The sequence below is a fragment of the Mus musculus genome, chromosome 10, assembly GCF_000001635.26.
Source record: "Mus musculus strain C57BL/6J chromosome 10, GRCm38.p6 C57BL/6J".
In the NCBI taxonomy this organism is placed as follows: Eukaryota; Metazoa; Chordata; class Mammalia; order Rodentia; family Muridae; genus Mus; species Mus musculus.
The window spans coordinates 18,472,111-18,497,394 of NC_000076.6; the positions used below are offsets into that span (position 1 = coordinate 18,472,111).

Genomic DNA, 25,284 nt, shown 5'->3' on the forward strand with positions numbered 1-25,284 from the left:
TTCCGCCCCAGCAAGGTTTTGGACTGTTTTGCGTTGAAAATTTTCAAGTAAATTGGTTTGTGTTAAAGTCAACTGCATTAAACATTTAAAAAACATTTAATACGGAAGTATCCCATAAGAGCATAAATGAGAGAATTGTATAGCACAGATGGCGTTCGAACAGAACGTACTAGGTTTTAAAGTTTTTATTTACACTTGTAACAATGGTGTTTTTTAAAGTTATTTGATAGAGAAATATTTGATTCCAACCTTGTGGCGGGGGAGTTTGTTTCGTTCTTGTACAGTTGGTAAATTTGAGTTTGTTGTGTGTGGATAAAGAGGAATGAGAGGTCTCTGTCAAGTTTGTCCATTGTTCTTCTAAAACAAGAACTGGAAGAGGAACTATGATTTTGGGGTGCAGGAAGCTGAGCAAACATGCTATGAACATATTGTGTGGTGGTTGGATAGTTCTCGCTTTTTCTCTACAGATGTAGCTCAGTGGATAAACCCCTGAGGCCTGAGATGGAGTCTCACTAGAGGTTGCTCCTTTGTTCTTGGCAGATTCTTGCCCAGTGGTGTGTTAAACACCACAGCCTTGTCTTTCTCTTGTTGTTTTTGAAACAGGGTCTCTCTCAGTGTATTCCAGGCTGGCCTGGAACCCAGTATGGAACTCAGGCTGGTGTCAAACTTTTAGCAATCCTCGTGCCCCAGCCTCGCAATGGTGGGGATTAAAGGCATTAGCTGCCATGCTTGGTAGCTGAGACCTTACCTTAATGTCACAAATTCAGAGTCAACAACTGACACGTGAATCTGTTCTTTTTCTCTGTAGCGGTTTCCAACTTGGACGAGGAGAGTCGATGGACTGTCCACTACACGGCACCATGGCATCAGCAAGAGAATGTGTTCCTTCCCGCCACAAGACCCCCCTGTGTTGAGGACCTGCACCGCCAAGCCAAGCTCAACCTCAAATCAGTGCTGAGGGGTAAGACAGCCTTCTCTCTGGGCTTGCTGGACGGGAATTGATAGTGGTAGGAACTGACAGCATCAGTTTAATCGCTGTAAATGAAGAGGTGTGGACACTGAGTGTCTCCATAAATACGACGTTACATATGCCAAGAAGCTTCGGGTCCTTGTAAGACCCTGCCTTTTTAACTGGCTTGCACGTCCGCCTTCAAAGAACCCGGTGACGCTTAGAATCCCCTCCATGCGTTCCAACCACCAGTATTAATCCAGTCCAAATAAACTTGTGCTGACATGGGATCTTGCCACTGCCTTTTAAAGCTGTTGTAGGTATTGAAAGCAAATTTGCTCAAGCTGGCACTTTTAAATGGTTTGTTCAGTTTGGTCACTGTTAGAAGGTGGGGCAGGGGGTGCTTCTATATGTAAACGTTGACTTGATGCTAAATAAGGCACCAGAATTGGATAATGCCCAGCAGGGCTCTTCTGACCATAGACTCTGTTGGCAGTGGCTGCTGGGAAGTACGAGAGGCACGCGTTTCTACGGAGATTTTACAACTTTAGCAAACTGTTGATGTTGAAAACAGCAAATGAGTAGTGAAAGGTTTTCATCTTTGCAAAGACAATAAAGTGGGAGGCTGGGAGATTCTTCTGAAGGACAAGGTTCACTTGGGAAGACTTGGAGAGACTTTGTAATAAACCAACACACCAAAGTTCTTAACCCACAGATTCCTATCAGATTTCTCTCTTTTGTCATGTGACATTTGGGACATAAATAAATCAAAGAAGTATTTGTGGTTAACTTGAAATTTAATGAATCTGAACACCAGATTTCTATTACCCAGTTGTAGTAAATTTGAATCTTGAACAGTTCTGTCATTGACTTTATAAGAATTACCTAAGTGTCAGCCATTTGCTAAGTGATTTGTTCGTTAATGTTTTAACACAATGATACCAATGCATGTCTATTAAATGTTCTCAACCTGTGGGTCAGGACCATCAGGAAATACATACTTTCAATGTTCTCAGGTCAGAACCCCCAACTATAACTTGATTTTCATTGCTACTTCATAACGGTAATTTTGCTACTGCGCCCTGTCTCAGTTCCTAAGACCATCCGAAATGTGTATTTATCCACGGTCATGATGCACAGGTTGAGAACCACTGGTTATTACAATGCTAAGAACTAGTTTCATCTCACTGAATGTCTCATTTCGTTTAATCTTCATAGTTATTCTAGTGTTCACTTTGCACCTAGACAAAGCAATAATTCACAAAGGTAAACCTGTCTGTCAACCCAAAGTTAGTTGTAACAACCAGGACTTAAACTTGGCTCCCCTTGGGCTGTGGAACTCATCACTCTATTAAACTGACTTTAATAACTATTTATTGGGAATCTATTGTTCTGAAACAAGTGTAGAATATGAAGGCAAAATCCTGACTATCCTGGAATTTGTACTCTGTAGTACAAATCACACCACAAAAAATACTCAAGAGATATGCCCAAAACTGCTCTTTGGGAATGGAAAAAAAAATCAGATAATTTTTGCTCAGAGACTGGCAGACAAGCAGTAGATTTGTCATAAAATTATTGCTTTTTTTTCCTTGAGTTATTTTTACATCTATATGATAGATCATTTGACTATCTATCTATCTATCTATCTATCTATCGATCTATCGATCTATCTATCTGTTATATGTCTGTCTGTCTGTCTATGTACATATATGTGCCATGGCAAATGTGTGTTGGTCAGAGGGCAGCCCACTAACTTATAGAAGCAATTCTTCCCTTTCCCCATATGGGCCCTGGAGCTCAAACTCAGGTCCTTAGGTTTAGTGGCAAGCCCCTTTCCCCGCTGAACCTTCTGGCCCACTTTCTTTTCCCCTTAATTTTCCTAATGCATAGCTTTTCTCATGTCTTAGAGTATCTTGTTTTAGACTCTAAAACTTAGGGCATTGCCAGGTTCTTTTTTTCATTAAGCCAGAGTAACTTACATGACTACAAGCTTAAATGAGAACAGCATCAGTTTTGCTCGTTTGCATGGCCTTGGAGTTATACTTTGAGCTTAATCACCTTCATGATACTGATTGCTCAGAGTACTTAAATCCAACTGCAGTGGAGAATCCTCCAGGCCCCAGTGGTTCATCTTTAGTCAGTTTCAGCAGGCAGAATCTCTACTTTATATAGCTTACGTTCCTCCGCCAGATAATTAATGAGACCGTGGCAGGGCTCCCAGGACAAATCCTTGAGGCAGTGATTTGCCCAGATTGCTCTGCCCAGCTCCTGAGCAGCCGAGCACTGCATGGGCTGGCTTGCAGAGAGTTTTGCTGCCATGGTATGCTTGAGTCTGAATACTCAGGCCCGCCAGCTTTTTGATTACTCTCCAGGAAACTATGCCTCATTCTCAAGTTCATGTATTTTCAAGTTCCACGTCAGGGCTTTCCTTCCCTTAGAGAACTGAGCATCTGTCTATGGGTTTTTCAGTACCACACAGGAGAAACCATCACCCCAAGTATTGCCAAAACTTGAAATTTTACTATAAAAAGATAATTCCAGTTAGTTTTTTGTTTGTTTGTTTTTTTCTTTAACCCCCTTCCCTTTCTCCCTCTTGCTCCGGGTCCCTGCTTGCTTCGGCCCATAGATTCTTTATTTATTTCTCATGGTTGTGAGCCGCCTTGTGGTTGCTGGGATTTGAACTCATGACCTCTGGAAGAGCAGTCAGTGCTCTTAACCACTGAGCTATCTCACCAGCCCTGTTTGGTTCTTTTTTTTTTTTTTTTTTTTTTTTAAAAGCCCACAACGGTTTCATAAGAGAGATGTTCTATTCACAAAATTTATAACCTTGGAAAGTTCTTGGACTACGTCTTTTAAAGTCTGGATTTTAAGCTCCCCCCCCCCCCCCCCCCGAGGTTTTAAATATGGCTTTGTGAACCATGGCTGGTTGGATGAAATGATAAGGAGCAACCCAGTTCTTTTCTGTTCTGTATTTACTTCTGCTCACTTTTGATCCACTCAGAACCTTGTGCCCCTCTTCCCCCGCCCCTCTTCCCCCGCATCACCCTAGCAAACTGAGAGAAACAAAAGGAGGGTGTCCATTGTCTCCACACCAGTGAAGGTTCAGAGTAGCGGGGAAACACTAGTGAGGGTATCAGAGCGTGGGCACACAGTATGGACACACTGAGTATCTCCGCATATGCCTACTGTGGAAATGAGGACATCAGAGCGTGGGCACACAGTATGGACTCACTGAGTATCTCCATGTATGTATACTGTGGAAACTTGGCCTTGTATGAGCTATCAGTTTAAGTTAATTCTCCCAGAACATTTTTTTTTTTGCTCAAAAATATAGAAAAGTATAATTCTCTGTAGTGTATAATCTATTTCCTTCTCCCTCTAACATCTCTGCAACCTTGTCTTTAATTTTAAAGACGTTCTAACACTTCATTTTTGCTAAACATGTGAGGGCTGTCTTGTTATCACTCAAGTACTCTTTTTTTGTTTTGTTTTGTTTTTTTGGTTTTTTGGTTTTTTGTTTTTTCGATACAGGGTTTCTCTGTATAGTCCTGGCTGTCCTGGAGCTCACTTTGTAGACCAGGCTGGCCTTGAACTCAGAAATCCGCCTGCCTCTGCCTCCCGAGTGCTGGGATTAAAGGCGTGCGCCACCATGTCTGGCTCACTCAAGTACTCTTATGAATTATGTTGTCCCTCTCTGTAAGAGAGGAAGCTGGGCATGCCTAGTGTTAAGGATTACAAAGTGCAAATGGCAGCGGTACAGTGAGTACTAATAAACACCAAAAGTATACTTCTTAAAGGAACCTGGAAGAGCTTAGTGGTCAGTTCAGTGACTGAGGAAGGCACACATTTATAAGAAAGTGTGCTATGCAGAAGTTAGGTTTAAGTTAATGTCCAAAAGCAGGTGATTGATACAATTGATAGTTATTTGAGCATCAGTTTTGTACTTACTTGTTTGCTTGCTTGTCTGTTCACATCTTTATTTAGACAGCATCTTGTTTTGGAGTTTTAGAGTGACCTGCTCTCCAGTTTAAGGGGCTCATTTTGGTGTTCTGACTACTCAGTGAGCTTTGTAGGTGAGGTGGGGCAGGTTCAGAGGGAAATCTTGAAAATGAAAGTACCAGGAGGTTCTCCAGTTCTTCATCAGTCTCCTATCTGGTCCTTCACTTCCACACTACAGAGAGGCTGGTCTTTCCAGATGTCTAACATGGCACATGACACAACTGGATCCCTTGTGCAGTTTCAGTGGTCAAAATGTAGCAAAGATTATTTATATTCATTGTCAGTCTCTAGACAGCTTGATAAAACAGAGTGGACACAGTTTTAGAGCAAATGTTGGTTTTGTTCACTTGCTACTTAGTGATTTCGATTACGATTGAAGAATATGCTATCTAGATTTGAAAATAGTGTTTTGATGTTTGTGTGGCTTGTTTCTTGGATTTCTTCTTCTTCTTTTTTTTTTTTTTTAAGATTTTCTTATTTTTATATGTACCAGTGTTTTAACTACATGTATGTCTGTGGATCACATGCCACCTTGGTGCCTATAGAGGCCAAGATAGGGTGTTAAATTCCCTGGAGCTGGAGTTATGGATGGGCTTAAGTAATTATATGGGTCCTGGAACCATGGGACCGTCTTTCCAGCCCCTTGTTGTTACAGAGAATGGAGAGGTTTGAAGATAGATTCTATTATCTATGAAGAATTCTCTTAGCACTGTACTGAACTCCCAGAAGATTTCACCCCTTTTATCTCCTGCAGTGGTTTGAATGTATATACTTGGCCCAGGGAGTGGCACTATTAGGAGGTGTGGCCTTGTTGGAGGGAGTGTGTCACTGTGGGAGTGGGCTTTGAGACCCTTCTCTTAGCTTCCTGGAAGCCAGACTTCTCCTGACTGTCTGCAGATCAAGATGTAGAACTCTTAGCTCCTCCTCCAGCACCATGGCTACCTGGACACTGCCTTGCTTCCTGTCACGATTATAATGGACTGAACCTCTAAATCTATAATCGAGCTCCAATTAAATTGTTGCTTTTATAAGAGTTGCCTTGGTTATGGTGTCTCTGCACAACAATAGAACCCCTAACTAAGAACTCAGTAAGTACATGAACCTTTGTGACTTTACTGGAGACAGCTTTGATGAAAGATACCCTCTTGATAACCACGTTTTATCTACACGGCCTTTAGCTTTCTAGAAAGAATCTCAATTGAGTCGGAAGGGGGAATTAGAAGCCAGGGACTGACTCCAAGAGAGGGTCCTTGTTTGTTTCTCTACAGCTTTCAGACTTCATTTGACAATAATGAGCATATTAAAGACTGAAATAAAGGCATCATGTTCAAGTTTCCCAAAAGCTCAACTTGGGAGATATAAATACAGTTTCTCACAGTATGTTTAACAGACCGTTTAGTCACTGTATCTGTGTACACTGCTGCCTGAATTAGTTCACAGAGCATCTGCTGTTGGTATCGGGAATGTTCTTGTAGTCAAAGTTCCTTGCCGAGAAATGCATTTTAGCAGGTCATCTTGCTCCATGGCTCTAGATTCGGAAGTGCACAGGGAAGAGTATTCAATTTGGCCCATGCTCTTTTAAAGTCAGAAATAGGTTCATTGCATGTGAAAGGACAGAGCTGGGATCTATGATGCTATAAAGAGACTACTTGTCTCAGACGCTTAGAGAGAAGTATATGTTCAAAGTCCAGTGTAGGATAGCTTTCTGTGGATCAGGTTTCTGAGGAGATTCAGCCAGGTTTCTGAATCCAGTCTTTTCTTTGAGATCTGATGCAATGGACCGACTGTTGCATCCGTCTTCTTTGGGCACTTGGGTCTCTGAGACCTTACAGATATATTTTGTGTCTTAGGCAATAGATTCTTGTCCTGGAGACCCTGTAACAGGAATCTCAAAATACCTGCCCCTTATTGCAGAAGAGGTGTTTGTGGAAGGAGGGGTGCATTTGAATTTCGTGTAGTGATACACAGATATAAGTGAGTAGAACATAGGCTCTTTTCTGAAATGGGAACGCTTTACTCCCATCATGCACTGAGGGAGGAGGAAGAGGAGAGATGTAAGTTGACATTGACAGCTGTTGTCATGTTGTTGTGGTTCATGTCCTCCCCATTTTCCATCAGCCTCTGAATAACACCTGCAGTAGAGATCTGGTAGGTGCCCGTCGATCCCGTGGTCAGCCCTCTCACTGTGGACAGACAAACCAAAGCCCCGAGAAGGTGAGGGATGTCTACTCTGCAGGCCTATTGTGATCTCAGTCCCCTGGGCATACTGAGGAGACTTGAAGAGCTGCTGTCAAGTTCCTGAGAGTTCACAGGGACAGGGCTCACCTGGGAGGTTAGTGTCCAAGGCAAGTTTGGTTTCTTGAGGCAATTCATTTAGGAGATTCCGATGAGCTCATTGTTGCCCAAGATAGCTTCACAGTTGTTCTGGAATCTTCTTTTCACTCACCCAGATTTCATTAGCATTCAAATGAGTGCAAGAGGTACAAAGACCGCACTGTGTGGTGTCAGGTGTGACTGGTGCATCTTAATGCCACTTGGTGCTTGTTTCTAAGGTTATATTAGGCTCTAATACTGCGAAAGACTTATATGAAGAATAGGTTACAAGGGAAAATTATAAAGGTTTGGAAGTAATAGGTAAATGATTTATCACTTACACTTGGTACTCTGCCTAGCCTCTGAAGTAACTTCCTGAAGAACACTGAGATTTAAAAAAAAAAAAGAAAGGCAGAGAGTATTGCTAGCTAAAGAAGAAACATGTTAAATTCTACGAGCAAGTAATTTATTTACAAATTGTTCAAAATCGTGTTCTAGGTGGTTTTGTTTTGTTGTGATAGGGTCTTTACAGGATAGCCTGGTTGTGAACTCACTGTGCAGTTCAGGCTAATCTCAAAATATAGTGAGCATCCTGCCTCGGCTTCCCAAGTACTGGGATTTTAAGCACAAAATACCATGCCTGGCTTTCATTTTTCTTTTCTTTTCTTTTCTTTTCTTTTCTTTTCTTTTCTTTTCTTTTCTTTTCTTTTTTTTTCTTTTCTTTTCTTTTCTTTTCTTTTCTCTTCTTTTCTTTTCTTTCTTTTTATTATTTTCATCATTTACACTTCAAAGGCTATCCCGAAAGTCCCCTATACCCTCCCCCCCAACCCCACCCCCACCCCGGCTCCCCTACCACTCACTCCCGTTTCTTGGCCCTGGCGTTCCCCTGTACTGGGGCATATAAAGTTTGCAAGACCAAGGGGCCTCTCTTCCCAATGATGGCCGACTTGGCCATCCTCTACTACATAAACAGCTAGAGACACAAGCTCTGGGGGTACTGGTTAGTTCGTATTGTTGTTCCACCTATAGGGTTGCAGAATCCTTCAGCTCCTCCATTGGGGGCCCTGTGTTCCATCCAATAAATGACTGTGAGCATCCACTTCTGTATTTGCCAGGCACTGGCATAGCCTCACACAAGACAGCTATATCAGGGTCCTCCATTTTTCTAGTTTAAACAAAAATGGGTATAAAGATTAGGGCAGAGGTGGCCATAAAATATCAAGTCACAAAACCCCCAGAGAGCACAGGGTTGAAAAACAGCTCTTCTATCTAACTCAAGCACAGCAGCAGTGGATTAAGGCCTTGCTCTGTGGTCAATAAATCCAGACACTGAGATGGAAGACTAAGGTTCTGATCTCAGAGTTGTTAGTGCACAGCAAGGCCGTCTCGGGAATCATATCTCACTGTTGTTCTTGGCTTCCGGAAAATAGCTTATAGCTTATATCTCTGGTGGTTTTTTTTTCCCCAAGCTCCAAAATTCTGATGGGCTTGACTCTGTAAGTGTGATAAATGTGCAGCTTATTGTCACAGAGACATACCAACTGCTGCGCCTAAGTCCCGACAAATTGTCTAAAATCAAGCTTCTGTTCTCATAAATTTCTTTTCTAGGCCAAGTATTGCAAGTGAGTCACCGGGCTGAATACTGTAATAGAGCCAAAGATGAATAACTTGTTTTCTTCCAGCAGCTTAAACCAGGCGGAGCGATAAGACGGTAGGAATAACTGGTACGAAGTTGAGGGTGGCGTTTCTGAGCCTCACCCTACCCTTGGGCTTAGGCTTTGAAACATAAGCTTAATCATTTCTCTGCTTCGTTTGAAATTCTCTTCTAGCTCTTGTTCAGACCTTTAATACCACAACCCGTGTGAAGTGACCCCTGCTGTCTATGTCACTGCACGAAATCACCTGTTTGTCCTCTTGTATGTCTTTACCTTACCATTTTTTTCTTTCTTTTTTTTTTATTGGATATTTATTTCATTTACATTTCCAATGCTATCCCAAAAGTCCCCCACCCACTCCCCCACCCACTCCCCCTACCTTACCATTTTTATGGGGAAGTTTGACAAGGTTCTTGAACTAGAATGCTAGTTTGCCCCCACCCCCAACTGTGCCTTCCAATCCAATCTTTGCCCTTCCGATCCATGACCTCTTACCTGGCCACTTCCCACTGCACCTCCTTGATAGTCCCATGGGTATCCAAATCTTCTCTGCCCTTCCACACATTCCCACAGAACAGCAAACAGCTTTAAACATAATTATGCTTCCACGTGTATTCACCCCCTAAACCAAGAACTTTAGTAACAGGACTTTGTCCTGGGTATCCTCGGCCCACAGTCCGGCATATAAGACTAGAAATACTCTTCCATCTGTGGAAGCCCAGGTCATCTGAAACTTCAGGGCGCAGAGTCAGAGCCAACAACTAGAAGGTTGTGGTAGCAAGAGTGAAATGAAGGAGACTGGGGGGTGGATTTCAGGTAATCCTGCAAACATAAATTATTTTATATTTTTAAAGGGCTGCAGCCATAAAAGGTGCAAGAGAGCAACTGTGGAAGGAGGAAGCCATGGGATGGGGTGGGGGAAGGGTGTTGGGGGATGGCCATCCTGGTGCTCCTGGGCAGGAAGAGTTTGAGGCTGTTGGATGGGTTACTTGGAAGCCATTGGTAACCTTTGAAAGAAGCAGTTGAAAGGCAGTAGATTTGGGAACAATGTACAGCTCCAGTGGTGTGACCTGTGTCTTCCTAGGGAATTGGAGAACAGTGGCTTGTAGTGGAATCAAATACCATGTGGTTCCCTTAAAAGAGAGGTGCTGGAGGCTTGGTGGAAATATGGCTCCACTGTATTAATTAGCCGTTTGGTGAGAAAGATGACTTCAGCTGCTAATCTGTGTTTGGTGCGTATACTTTGAGTTAGGTTGACTTTTTAAAAGTCACAATGATGCAATTGAAGCCACTTCTCTTTTTTAGTGTTTGGCACTCATTAAACACAGAATTTTTATCTTTAGGGAAAAATGTTTGACTTGAAATAAGGGCTTAAATCCCTTATTAAAAAAAAATAGAGAGGAGCAAAGTCAGAGATATGGGGCTAACAGAGTGGAAATTGTGGACAAACTACGCTGCTTAATGCCTCCCGTTGGACTTGATGTCTCGTAGTGACTACTTCATACACAGTGACCCTGACGGGTGCTTTCCTTGGTGCAGCCTGTGAGAGAGAAGTCAGTTGTAGGGGAATGTAAGCCATCATTGCTTTCAGTAGTAAAGAGGGCTCCCTTCCCCCATTTTTGATGGTTACTAACATACAAAAGATGGACCTTCAGATGATCCGGGTCTGAACAAAGCACCATGGATTGTCTAAACAAAGGCTTTTTGTTTTGTTTTTGTCCACAGCCAGTCTGCTGTCTCAGCAGTTCTGCCTTTACTCCTGATAAAGAAACCTGAGTGGCTCCTTTGCTTCAGTCAGTGTGGCAGAAAAATGCTACATTGAAGGTCCCTAGATAAGGTCTGCCCCGGCTCCCCATACAGCCCCAGTGTCTGGGATTGGCAGAGAATCCCTGTGGGCTACTTGATATTGAGTCCTCTGCCGATGGTCCTCAGCCACTGAGATAGCTGTCCTGATTCAAACGTGAAATGAATGTGAAAGGAGATCTCCTTCACTGTGGTTTTTCTGGCTGTGCTTGGCTAGGACTCCTGGCTTTCACACACTCCCTCACACTCATCTTGGGTGCCAGCCAGAAGCTTTCCACCCTCATTTCAACCAGATTCCATTCTGGAAGCCTTGTTAAATTAATTTGGAGATGCAATGAGAAGAGGCTGTAAAATTTGGCTTTCTGCAATGGTAAATGACATTTTAATAGTAATGCTCATGATGGTGTGTTTTTAAAAAAATGCGGAGAATTAATCTAGTGGCTTAGGTATTGGTATTTTCTTACTAAAGTCCCTTGCCTGCCTCATTAACTCTATAGGGAGATATTAATAAAATGGCTTTAAAGCTTTCTAAAGCTTTACTGCCATGTATTTTCTCATATATCTGAATTTAAAATTGCATAAGGATATTTGTGTATGCATACATACATACATACACACATACATACATACATACATATATAAGTATGCATGTGTATAAAATTACTTGTGTTCCTGAAGTTGCCTGTGGTGGTTAATGTCAGGGAGGGTGACCTTGGTCCCAGCACACAGGATAAACAGTGTGTGCTAACACAGGAGTCAGCAAGTTGACTTTCATTTGACTGTTGAATGATGACCAGCAAGCTGTATTTTGTTGAATACACTGTATAAATTGAAATGAAAAGTTGTATGGAATTAAGTAGAAATATGTTTTAGCTTGTTTCCCGTAGCAGAAAGAGCTATGGAAAACAAGTGTGGCAGTCTGTCATTCTCTCTTTCTCAGCCTTATTCTTCTCTTAAACTTGACTGATGTTTTCTCTGGAAGCGTGGTTTTCCCTTGGACACCTGTCTGATCTGGCTAGCCAGAGGCTTCTGGGATTTACCCATGATGCAGCCAGCTGTTTAATCTTAGCTCCTGGGTGGTTGGTGTGTGGTTTTTTATCACTGTGACAAATTGCATGATGTAGAGGACTTAGGAAGGAGAAGATTTATTTTAGCCCAGCATTTCAGAGGGCTCAGGTCTTGGTTGGATAACTGCATTTTTTCCCCTAGGCCAATCGTAAGCCAGAGCATTTTGGTGACAGGGCATTTGGAGTAGGCTGCTCACCTCACAGTTGAGAGAAACAGGGAGAAAGAAAGAGGCTAGGAAACAAACTGTACCCTCCAGAAGGTTATCTCTAGTTTCCTGGAGGAGTCCAGTCAGACCCCATATTTCACAATTTCTACCACCAAAATAGTCCATTCAATGATGAACCCATCAATGGATTATCCTCCTTTGGTTAAGGCAGAGCCCCTATGAGCCTGTCATTTTCCAAAAGCACCACTTCAGAGCCTTGTCTGGGGACTAGTCCTTTAATATATGTCTCTGGGGGACATTTCACTTACAAACCATAACAGTCTAACTGAAATTCTGAGACTCCATTCCTCTTGGTAGATGACCTGACCAAGCACGGAGTCTCATTACCCCATCCCACCTATTCTTGCTCTGCTCTTCTACAACTATAAGCTTTGAAAGGGCCAACTTACTGGAAGGTTATTAAATTCCATATTGATCCTCCTCCTACCCCTGAAGTGTACAGTGTCCTGAGACACTGATGATCTACAGACTACCAACTAGACACACAGGCCATATGCCTGGGGTAAACTAGGGTAGAAAGTCTGACCAAGGATAATGTGTAATAAACAATGGGGTGGGCACCTCTAGTTCCATCTGCTATCCTTTTAAGGGTTCACTACCAGGAGAATACAGGAAATCTTTATAACTTGCTCAGTACTTGCTACATACCTACAACTGAGCGAGTTCACTTAGGGCTTAGACATCTTAGGAAGACTTTGACATTTCCATTTAGAACACGGGAAGCCACTGGAGAAATCGAAACTTAAGAGTCATATAATCTGACTCATTGTTGCTCCATTAAGCTCTGTGTTCAAAGTTTGTAGATAGGGAAACAGGGGTGAACAGTTTCCAGGTAAGGCATGGTAATAGCCTTCAGGAAGCTGCCCCTGAGTTTGGAGTTGAACTGGGATATTCAAATTCAGGTCAAGACTATCACACATTTAAAGGACATCTTAACAATTTTTTTGAAACAGAACAGATAAAAGTAAATATGAGATACAACGTTCGTCTTCCCATACTGACCTGTAGCTTGTCAGCCTAATTCATCTTTGTCCTGTCTTCTTGCTAAATTACTGAATGATGATGTAAGCTCATCTCTCTCCTTTTGGGACCTTTAAAAATTCTGTGTGCGCGTGTGTATTTTATGCACAGGCAATCTCGCTACCCTTCCCCCTTAAAATAATTTCTTTTTTTTTTTTTTTTTTTTTTAAGGTTTATTTATTTATTATATGTAAGTACACTGTAGCTGTCTTCAGACACTCCAGAAGAGGGCATCAGATCTCATTACGGGTGGTTGTGAGCCACCATGTGGTTGCTGGGATTTGAACTTTGGACCTTTGGAAGAGCAGTCGGGTGCTCTTACCCACTGAGCCATCTCACCAGCCCTAAAATAATTTCTTACACTGAAGTACACACATAGTATGTCTCCAGCTGTAAAAATTCTATTGTTCTCTTTGGGGGGTCCCTGCTTCATACCCCCCCCCCCCAAATAGAGAAGACCTTTGTTTTTTGTTTTTTGTTTTTGTCCTCACCTAAGTGTCACCACACCAGCCACCTTTAATTATGTACACAGTTACCTGCCTCTGAGCCATGTTCTCATACGTGGCCATGGGCTAGTAGCCTGAACATCACCTGGGGGCTTGTTAGAAATGAAAGTTCTTGAACTCTGACCTTGACCTGAGGAGCTTTGGGAGCAGAGCTGACAATGTCTTAGTGAGCCCTCCTGGGGCTACAGAGGCACCTTAGTCAGGGGAACTAACCAAGTTAGGTGATCTTACTTAAACGGCTGAGTTGCAAGTACCTTGAAGGTTGGAATAAAACCCACCACCCTGCAGAAGTGACTTGAGAAACTGGACTTTCTTGTCTCTCTGACTTGTGTCTCAGACTGTTTACTCTGTTTTCCCTTCAGTTAACATGGCCTCGGGTGTAGAAGAACCTTCAGAGGTTTACTAAGACATGGGTCAAGTGGTGGTAGAGGTGGCCTGTCATACGAAAACGATGACCCAAGTACACAGGTAGAAAGTTGGACTAGGGTGCATGGCTGTGATCCCAGTGTTGGGGAGACAGAGACAGAAGGACCCTGGGCCTTAGCAGTTGGCCAGTCTGGCCAGGTTGGTTTAGTGGAAGATTTTATGCCTGAATATTTTAAGATGGAGAAGGGATTGAGGAAGATACTTTTCAACATTCAACCTCTGTGTGCACGTGAACCTACATATACATATCCTCTCTCTCTCTCTCTCTCTCTCTCTCTCTCCCTCCCTGCCTCCCTCCCTCTCTCTCTCTCTCTCTCTCTCTCTCACAGAGAGAGAGAGAGAGAGAGAGAGCGAACCTGTCAGCCCAATCGCTGACCCCCATGTATGACTTGCCTTGCCCCGCTTTTCTCCAGAACCAGAGAGCTCTGGGGAACTCTCTACTTCCCTCTTTAGATAATGTCAGATTCATTCCTGTCAGGAGTCTCCTCCTACCTTGCTTGACACTTGGGCCAGAGTATCCTTCTCTCAGATTGGCCTGACTTTTCTTCACCCAAAATGAAGCAGATCTTACTCTGTCTCATCTTCGTATGTATCCGGATTAGGCACTTTTAGAACTCTGGGAAGGCTGGGCCACAAGTCCTTCCCCAAAGCCATACCTTTTTCCCTCTTTGTTCTTTTCTGTTGCTTTGGTTGTTGAGTATCGCTGGAGTGATGATTGATGAGGGACTAGTCTCTGTGTTGACTATACATGTATTGCAAGATAGCTCTGATTTGAATACTTGGAGTGCAGAAATGTGCTTTGATGCCATTGCTAAGTGTCCCTATATAATTGCACACCAACTCGCACTTGAGAGTAAGGGAAAGACTGACCATTAGCCCAGCAGTAAGCCACAAGGATATGTTTATTTCAATCCTTAGCATTTAAAGTTTCTGTCATGTTATCTAGAAAAATACCTTTGGACAAGATTTATATTAAATTAACTAAATGAGTGAGTCACATGAAAAGTGTTGGCAATTCCGTGGGCTTTTAATTATCTTCAAGTTTGTTGGTGCTTGAAGACAATTTAAATAAATTGACATTAACTGCTTTAAGGAATGTTTGGAAAATTCAAATATATTTTAGCAAATTCGTTATCCGTAAGTGGTATGTGAAATCAGTTTGATTTCTTTCTTTTCCAATCTTGTCAAGCCCAATAAATTAATGAAAGGACAGGTCAAATTAAAAACTGTATTTTGGGTTGATTTTCACTAAGGAAACATTTTTGCATACTTACAAAGCATAATGTTTAAGTACAATCAGTTTCTCCTATGTGCTTTACAAGTGGAAAACTAAGTTCTATTAGCCAACCATACCTGGTACAGTATTGGGCTGGAATTGATTGTATTCTAGACCTAAATGCCTGATTCTTAGATCCCTGGACCGAGATGAAGATGTGCTAGCTCTCTGGCCCTAGACCCTGCTGCTCTTAATATAATGAAGAATAACTGGGATAGAACTATGGGAATGTGGATTATTAGAAGTGTTGCACCTGAGTTTTCCTGATAGAGGAAACAGGTCAAATACGCACTTTTCCTTTAATTCACACACAATTATTTTAAACACAAATCAAGTAATGACAGCAAAGGACTTTCTGGTTTTCTTTTTTGTTTTTAATGTCAGGTGTATTGGCTTTAAAAATCAGCCATCTGAAAACAATGAGTGTTTTAGCTGCCTTCTGGTAGGGCACTTCACTGAGCAGCACATTATGGCCACCATCCTTATAATTAACGACAGAACTGGAGTCTTCCCAAAGTCTTGTGACCTTGAGTTCTAGTAAGAGGATTCCAAAAGATTTAATACTATTCAAGATAAACCATAGTCAGATGTTAAAATATGGCATGTCAGAGCCCTGTGCTGCTGAGACATCCGCGATTCTGCTCTGACCCCAGCACCTCCCACCTTTCCCAAGGAATACAGACTCCTCTGTGCTGTCGCTTCTCCCCCGTCCTGACAGCTGACAAGGTAGAAAACTTACTGGGTCCTTTCGGCTTTTTGATCACAAATTATTCTTTCATTATCCAACTGTCTTCTCACACAGTTTAGTGAGCCAGTAACTTTTTGGGGGTGGGGGTGGGGGTGGGGTAGGGTATTGTTTTAGAGCCACCTACTTATATTACTGTATTATCTTCTTGGAGAATAGGAAAACAGTCCCCTTTTATTCTCAACGTGCATCCAGTTTCTGTCTCTTCCTCTTCCCTAGAGCACTCAGCATCTTGGGTGAGGGAGGTTATAGGTTTTTATTTCAGGCTAAAGATTGAACCTATGCTCTGTGAATACACAAGTGCTCTACTACTGAGCTGCACCTTCAGGCTGAAGTCCACGGCATCTGCTCGCTATTGAAGTTAACAGCTTGTTTTCAGGCCATTCCCAAATCATTGTCAGAACTTCAGGAAACATTAACCTTTTGAAATGTTTTAAACTTATTTTATTGCGTGGGCCTGGATGTCCTGCTGCGTGTATATCTTGTACACCACATGCATACCTGGTGCCCGAGGAGGCCTGAAGAGGGCATCAGCTCCCCCAGAGCTGGAGTCTCAGATGGTTGTGAGCTGCCATATGGGTTCTTGGAATCAAATTTGGGTCTCTGGGAGAGTAGCCACTGCTCTTAACCGTGGAGCCATCTCTCCAGACTCTAAGAAAAAAATTTTAATATGTAGCAGACCTTCTTTCATGGGATTTGTAAACACAGACAAGTACAGCTCTTACCTTAAAAGAGTAAGAGAATTTATTCTGTAGCCAGTCCAAATGACCATGGCCTGGGTACAAATGCCATGCTTCAATGTGGTAACAGTGCCATGGGAGTTTTAAAAATTAAATTAATTATGATTACTGTTGTGGGGCAGGGGCATGTGTCCTACATGCATAGAGAAGGCAGAAGACAATCTCCTGGAGTCGGTTCTCATTTGCTACCTTTAAATGTGGTGTGAGGATTAAGACTCTGGTTGCCAGGCTTGTACTGTTGAGAGGTGAGCACCTTTACCCACTGAGCCATCTGGCCAGCCCTTCATGAAATTTTTATAATAACAGAACAAAAAAAGTTATATGCTGTTGTGTTCGGTCAGCGGTTCACATGCCTGGGTTCTGTTCTGAGAAAGCATCTTGGAATCTGGAAGAGAAGAGGGAGCTAGGCGGCGAGAGAGAAAGATGAAACCAAGACAGTCAGTCTGATCAAGGTTCAATTTTAATGTCAGTAAACATGCTTTATAAAGAAGAGGGGAGGCCCATTTCTAGCCAAGTAAAGTTCTTTTGAAGTAGACAGATCAGCCTTTTAGTGGGAACTTGCGAAGATAACAGTTCGGTGCTAACTCCGGAAAATCTTGGAAGAGAACCGGTTCAGCCTCAGGCAGGTAGTGGCACATCAAAGGAGCAGCACAGCAGGTGGATGGGCACAGCCAGCCTTGCTAGGCTGGAAGGAGGTAACAATATGCCAAGACTTGGTCCCCTCCCTCCAATACATTGGTAGGTGAGTGATGCAAATTGGGGAAATCTCTTCATGCCTCAGATGCTATCTGACATTCTTAGCCTTTGGGTTGGCAGAAGTTAGAGTACTCTTTGCCCATTCCAAAAAGATGTACTGAATTGTGGCATTAGGCTCTTAGGTTCCATGTAGAGGTGGGTGATACGGCTAATTGGAGCACCAGAAATAGCCCAAGATAATATTGTAGCTCTCCACAGTCAACATTATAGAATGTTGACATAGCTGTTGCCGCCACCACCACCACCACCTTGCAGTCTCAGCTCACAGATTATATGACAAAGAAGTCACTTACAAGGTATAGACACTGGTGGTAAATGCCAGCTGCTGTTCCTGGTCTCACTGGTGGCTTCTTTCCATTCAGACTCTTCCCGCGGTTGATTTGGACTTCGTGTATCTGCATAGTCTGAAAGCATCCCAGTGCTTTAAGGCTGGAGCTGGTGGGGATGAGGTGGAGATGGCACAGTCACGCTACCTCTCTGTTCTGAGCTACCAGAGGCTACTCCTGTGTCTGGGGTTAGAAGGCAGCCTTCTGATGGTAACTCACAGGGCCCTGCACCATCTGTTCCTCTGTCCTGCCAAGGCTAACCTCCCTCCTCTTGCTCCTCGTCCCTAAGTCGTAACCACGTTCACCTCCAGTTCTTTCTCCAGGAAGTAGAAGCCCACTTCCTTCCTCGGATGTCACATTTCCCGAAGCCTGTACTTTCTATATACCGTCACCCCATCAGCCCCTCTTCCCTTTTCTGCCTTACTGGTTTTTCTACTTAGGACCTTATTATAATCATTTACAGTTTTTACTTGTTGTCTGTGCGCATGTCATAGCATAGGCTCTGTGGACGAGGGTCTTTTCTGTTTACTGTGGAAGTCTCCTCTGCACGTGACAGTGCTTGGGGGGTAGTAGATGCTTAAGATCTATTTGCTGAATTAATAGGTACTTGGAGGAGGGATACTGAGCCCTGAAGTAATCACACCTAAGGGGAGAGAAAACTGTCCTGGGGGCTGGTGACTCCTGCAGCTACGATTTGCTTCTTTGGCAATAGTTTCTCCTGTGTGTCCGTAAACTTTTACTTATCCTTCTTTCAAAAGGGCATAGTTTGAGATTTTGTGCCATGTGAGGCACAGTAGGACCTATGAATGCATGAGGTGTGGCTTCTGTGCTTAAAGACCCTAAAGCCTAGAAGGGAAGGGAAAATGTATATTAATGAACACAGAGATGATTACAGTGACCTGAGAATAGAAGGCACCGGTCGTGAGAAACGAGTCCTACAAGTCCTGAGGGTACATAGTCACCACTGGAATACTGATGAATTTACGACAACACAGAGGGAATGAAGTGGTAGATGCGTGTGTGTGTGTGTGTGTGTGTGTGTGTGTGTGTGTGCGTTTATGTATAGTCAAGAGAGAAGACTTTGTACGACTGAGGATTGGAGGTCAGCCTCAAAGGGGCAGATGACATTTTGCTTGTGATTCTGAAGGTTGGGAAATCCAAGTTCTGATAAGAGGCTTCTTGGTAGGGTAAGTGATCCAAAAGCAGAGAGAGACAGAGAGACAGAGAGAGAGACAGAGAGAGAGAGGCAGAGACAGAGACAGAGGCAGAGAGACAGAGAGAGTAGGGAAGTACCTGCTACTGTGATTTCTCTCCAGCACCATGAATGGCGTTAATCTAGGAGAGTGAAGCCCTCATGCATAAAGCACCCATGCATCTCTTCCAGTTGCCTGCCCCGGGGCCATCACATGACAGTTAAGTTGCAGCATGACTTTGGTGGGAGCATTTTAACCATAGTGTTGCTCCCATCCTAAGCAACACAGTCAGTCATGCATTATATTACTCCCAGGAGCGAAGATGAGCTCTGAGGCCAGAATGCCTGGGTTCTAATGGTGGTTCCACCACGCGCAGCACAGCGTGCTACATTTTTGCCTCTCTAACTTTTCATGTGTGAGCATTCTACTCCCAATCTCTTAGAGCAGTGACACCGGAAGTCCCCAAAGTGGGTATAACTGATACGTGGTCGTGACTGTTGTGACTTCTGTGAGTTGTCCCATCTTTCCTTTCCTATCCGAAGGACCTGGAGATGGATTCTTCAGATAAGCAGATATTCCTTCCCAGGGTTTCAGTTATTGAGTAGACAAGTAGGTACTTGTTGTACCCTGATCTTATCCAAGTGTCTTTTCGTTTGTTGGACTGGAGTTACCTCCCAACACAGACTTCTGGGAAGATCTCTGTTAATATCTTCCTTGTCTTAGATCCCCTGGCCTATCCTATGTTAATACTTCAGGGCTGGCATAGCACTGTATTATAAAACTGGGTAGCTTAAAGTAACAGAAAAAAAAAGTTTTATCTCATAGGTCTAGAGCTGGAAAGTTCAAAACTAAACTATTGATGATAAAGGCACGTTCCCTCCATCTTCCCTGGGAAACTGTCTTTGCCTCTTCCAGCTTCTGGTGGCCCTTGTTAGCTCTAAACTCTTGCCTCTAGCCTCTTGTGGCTGTTTGCCCTCATGTCTTCAGAGGGCCTTCCTGTTATCTCTTCCTGTAAGAACGTGAGTCATACTCACTGCACCCTACTCTTAACAACTTCATCTCGACCTGTATCTATGTGGAAGGATTTCGTTTCTAAGGAAGGATATGGGCAACTGGGCTGAAGACATCTCTGTAGTTCTTGAGTGGACACAGTTCAACATATGAATCATACTTTTAGACCAGAAAGCCTCTGTCTTTTTCTTTGCTGTGATAAATTACAATGTATTTGCTGAGTACCTGGCTGATACTCTTCTAGAGAGAAACAAAACAAAACAAAACACTTTTAATCATGAAGCTTTGTGTCAAGTAAAATTAATTAGACTTTTAATCTTTTTATAAATCTGGGACTTAAATTAGTTTGACTGATTTTGTTTTGGTCTGAAGGTTGTTAGGTCCCAGCCACTGACAGTGAAAGGACCCCACTAAGAGTGCCTTGCATTCTTAGGGAAAGAGCTGCTCACAGCTTTGTAATGTTTTGGTAAAAATGTAGCTAAAATGGGTTTTAAAAAAAAAACAGAATGTTAATAACTTTACAGCTAAGCAAATCTAGTTATGCAGTTACTTCCTGACTTTGAGCAATGAATCCGACTAGTTATGGTTATGTGTGAATTCTAACAGCAGTGGGTATGTGAGGTGGGTATTGTTTTGCATACCTGCTTATGGAGGCTGTGTGGAAGTTCCTGTACCCCAGAGTCGAGCACAGTGCCCAAGTAGACAGAGGACTGGAAAGCACTTGGACAGCTTGGAATCTGAGTTCCTAAGAGATCCACATGCTACTCTCGAGATATCACATATAGTGAGCTATGTGGGAAATCTGTCTGGGTACCAAGCAGCTGTTTGACTGCCCTGATGCTTAGACTTAATAACCATCAGTCACCCTTTACAGAAACAGGAGGGTTGGTTTTAACTGAAGTTGCAACTTGCTTGTCAGAAGGCTCTGCTTCCATTAGAAGGATTGGAATACTAATGCTGAGAGAGGAAGTAACAAGAGTCTGGAGACTAGACTCAGAGCCATTTTTCCATTGGGTAGAACCTTCTGAGTCGTTCTGCCAGAGGTAGGACTACATTTCCCGTCATCCTTGAAGCTATATCTAGTTGTCTGGCTTGTTTAATCTAACACTGGAGTGGATAGAACTGCTCTAACTTCTGCGCAGAAGAGCCAATGTGCGATTCTCACTCCAAGCACCCAGTGAGGTGGACCTCCGTCTGCCTTGACTTTAAAAGGACATGCAGACCAGACCTATAGCTAGCCTTGTCCGTATGAAGGGAGTGTAACTACTCTCTGCCTCTGAGAGTTTGAAATTGTTGTTAAGCCACTGAGAATCTGGGACTGTTTGTAGCTGCTGTATATATCCAAGTTCATAGTGACTGCTCAAGTAAATTTAGACGCAGTAACCTCAGAAAGAAGGAATTCCACAAGAGTGCCCAGGGGAAAATGGACTTTGGGAATAGCTCTTGAAAACTTAACTGTAACAGATTATTTGTCAAATTTTATGTGGGGTGTGTGTGTGTGCACTGTGTACGTACATATGGAGGCCAGAGGAGAATGCCAGGTATCTTCCTCTACCAAGGGATCTCTGACTGAACTTGATGCTAAACATGCATGCTTGGTCAGTAGTGCATTCATGTGTGTTCAGGGAATAGAAATGCAGCTCTCTCTATCTCTCTCTCTCTCTCTCTCTCTCTCTCTCTCTCTCTCTCTCCTTCTATTTTGAGACAGACTTCCACTGAAGCTGGAGCTCACGGACTGGCTAGAGTAGGCGACCAGCGAGCACTGGGGACCCTCCTGTGGGCTTCCTTAGTACTAGAATTTTAGGTGTGTGCGCTTTTCGTTGTGCGCTTTTTATACTTAACGCCAGGGGTCCGATCTCAGGTTGTCACCGTCCTCCTTGCAAGTAGATTCTGTCGCCACTTCTAAGTTAAATTCACAGATGGCTGTCTTGTTTTTGTTTTCTTTTTCAAGACAGGGTTTCTCTGTATAGCCCTGGCTGTCCTGGAACTCACTCTGTAGACCAGGCTGGCCTTGAACTCAGAAATCCGCCTGCCTCTGCCTCCCAAGTTCTGGGATTAAAGGCGTGCACCACCACCGCCTGGCGGCTATCCTGTTTTGACCTTACTCTTCCCTGCTAAAAATGTGGCTCCCTGGAAATACTTACGCTTGTTCCTTATGCTGAAGAACTTATTTTCCTTTGTGAAAGGAAAGGAGGGAAATTCCATAGTTGGGGAAGCAGAGGCCTCAACGAGCAGTGATCCTTATCCAGGCAGTCCTTCGGGAACAATAGCTCAGCTTTTACCTTCATTTCTAGTTCAAGAGCCTGTGCTGAACGTGGGCCTGCTGTTCCACTTAGGATCTGGTTTCTGTCTTGTAGTTGCTGGTGTAACCTGACTGTCAATTATGTTGCAGTGAGCTTGCCTCTCACTATTGCGGTGGAAGAGCCTTTCTTTGTCTATTCATGGTGCTTTGCTCGACTCTCGTCTCCTGCACTCAGTACACCTCATTTTAATGAACAAAGCCCTGGTTTTCAAAGCCAAGATCTACTGCAAGCTGGTAAAGGAGACTCCCCTAAATGTCCCCTAGGGTTGGAAAAAGTGATAGTGGAATTTTGTCACTTTACTTCATTTTAGAAATTGGGTAAGAGGAAAAAAAAGGTCACCTGCCAATTCCTAAGCTCATGCTCTCTCTGTTAGTCTCAGGTGCAGTCCCTGTCGCCTTTGTTCTGTGAGTGTTTGTTAGACCTTAATGTTTGCATTTTTCTGCTGGGAATGTCACGATAGGAAAAGCATGCGCTGTCATTCCCACTGGGAGATCACAGGTACCACACACTGGGAGATCACAGGTACCACACACTGGGAGATCACAGGTGCCACACACTGGGAGATCACAGGTGCCTCACACTGGGAGATCACAGGTGCCACACACTGGGAGATCACAGGTACCACACACTGGGAGATCACAGGTGCCTCACACTGGGAGATCACAGGTACCACACACTGGAAGATCACAGGTGCCACACACTGGAAGATCACAGGTGCCACACACTGGAAGATCACAGGTGCCACACACTGGGAGATCACAGGTGCCACACACTGGGAGATCACAGGTACCACACACTGGGAGATCACAGGTGCCACACACTGGAAGTACAGAACTCAGACTCATTAACCTTTCATGATTTTTCATGAACGGGTGGCTGCTCTGAAGGATTTGAGCTTTTAAGATTTAACGTGTGCCAATCATTTTGGCTGTGTTTAATATTATTAGCCATTTCTCCAAAGAATAGGAAGTAATATCACCCTTTGAAATGGGCTAGTCCAAGAGTCCATACTTCCTAAAGAAAAAAAAATTATGTTTCAAATATTATCAATACATAAAACAAAAATTAAAGTTTTCTTCCTTTCTTTCTCCTCTTCCTCCCCTTCTTCTTCCTCTTTCTCCTCCTCTTTCTCCTCTTCCCCCTCTCCCCCTCCTCCCCCTAACCTCCCTCCTCCCTCTCTTCTTCTTTTTCTTTCTTTTTCCTCTTCCTCCTCATTCCTCCTTCTTCTCCTCTTTCTCCTCTTCCTCCTCCCCCTTCCTTCTCCTCTTCCTCTTTCCCTTCTTCCCCTCCTCCTCCTCCTCCTCCTCCTCCTCCTCCTGCTCTTCTTCTTCTTCTTCTTCTTCTTCTTCTTCTTCTTCTTCTTCTTCTTCTTCTTCTTCTTCTTCTCCTTCTCCTTCTCCTTCTCCTTCTTCTCCTCCTCCTTCTCCTCTTCTTCCTCTTCCTCCTCCTTCCTCTTTCTCCTCCTTCTTTTCCTCCTCCTCCTTTCTCCTCCTCCTTCCTCCTCCTCTTTTTTTTTTTTTTGGCATGACTTATCTGTGTTAGCCCAGGCTGGCCTTGAGCATTTGTTCTCGCTTCCGCCCTCTGAGTGCTGGGATTGCAGGTGTGTGCCACCATTCCCACTCTTCACATAGTTAGAAGATTGTGAACAAGAGAGTTTCGTTTAAAGGCTTTGGCTTCTATCTTTATTTTCACTTATTTGTCAAGCTTCTGAAAGTCTGTATTGCATCCGTTATTAGCATAGGTGGTAATGAGTTATAGTGGTTTATCTTGCAAGGTTTGTTCTAGCCCTTAGAAGTCTCAGTGTTACAGAGAGGGTTGGAACAGCTTATTTCTAGGGCTATAGGAAAGTGAATTTAGTTGCAAAAATTAAGTAATTTTTAAATTACTAAAATATGGTATGTAAAACTATTGAATTGAGTCTTACTGCTTTTAATTTTCCCACGAGGTAGGTATTGAAAAGAAAATCAAATCCAATATTTAAGGATCCCAGTAATCTTCAGAGAATCCCATTTGGAAACCACTCTTCATGTTTCCTATAACATAATCTCAGCAGAATGGGGATATACATCATTTGTATTTATCTTAGAGACAGTGATAACTGTTGGGGAATTGTTAAAATATTTCTCCGTCTATGGGGCTAATCCGCATGAGTGAAGTTTCATTTATACATACATGGTAAATGAAATTTCAAAAATTGTTTGGTTCTCAGAAGTTTCAGACACTTGAAGATTGCTCTTCAGATGTGGTATGAGTGACTGCCAGCCCATAGCTGACTGACCCTGTTACTTAGCTGTCTCACTATGTTCACTTTCCACTCACTACCTTGACATTTTCAGAGACCGCCATGACTATTGTCATGACATGGTTTTGTTGTTGTTGTTGCTGTTGTTTTTAATTCTGATTTACGGTTCTGAATTAGAAACTTCCTCTATCCACTCCACTGTGATAAAGAATGAGGACTTTTGTTTTCTGAAAACAACAGCCTCATGTTTTCATCTCTCACAGAAGTGACTGCCCTTCTCTTTCTGAGACTCGTGGGTCCTGTGTTACTCGGGAGCTGTGGGAAGGCGTTAGCTTGGTGCCGTGCCTTTAGGTGAATGGTTTAAAAAAAACTCTGCAAAGAGAAAACTTTTAGAACAGCACATTGGGATTTTTGGGTTTCTTTTTTGCTGCTGCTGCTGCTCTAGACAGCTGGGTTTTAAGGGAACCACATCACAGCTCCTCTTGCCTGGAAGTTGCTCCTTTACCGAGTCTGGGAAGCAGCAGCAAAGGTCCGGGTGCTTTGAGAAGCCTCCACTGCCTTTCCCACCCACTACCCCAGATGCTGCGAGTCCTCCCCGCAGTGGTTTCCCTTGGAGAACACAGCCTGTGGGCCCAGCCTCCTGCCAGTCAGGGCACATAGACCATGCTGCTGCCAGGAACTCCTCTGTGGCGTGGCCAATACCTCAGGCTAGCACGCAGCTTCC

The 25,284-nt window shown here is 43.4% G+C and overlaps 1 protein-coding gene across 15 annotated transcripts in view; it reads left to right on the top strand.

The window, feature by feature from the left end:
- Positions 1 to 25,284, top strand: part of Nhsl1 (NHS-like 1) — a 216,228-nt gene that overhangs the window by 154,446 nt on the left and 36,498 nt on the right. For all 15 annotated transcript variants that reach the window (XM_030245007.1, XM_030245006.1, XM_006512686.4 and 12 more), the window contains exon 2: positions 809 to 961. Coding sequence is in view for 10 of the 15 variants with exons in the window: in XM_006512686.4 (XP_006512749.1) it covers positions 809 to 961 (153 nt within the window). In the remaining 5 variants the exon portion in view is untranslated. The remainder of the gene's footprint in view (positions 1 to 808; positions 962 to 25,284) is intronic.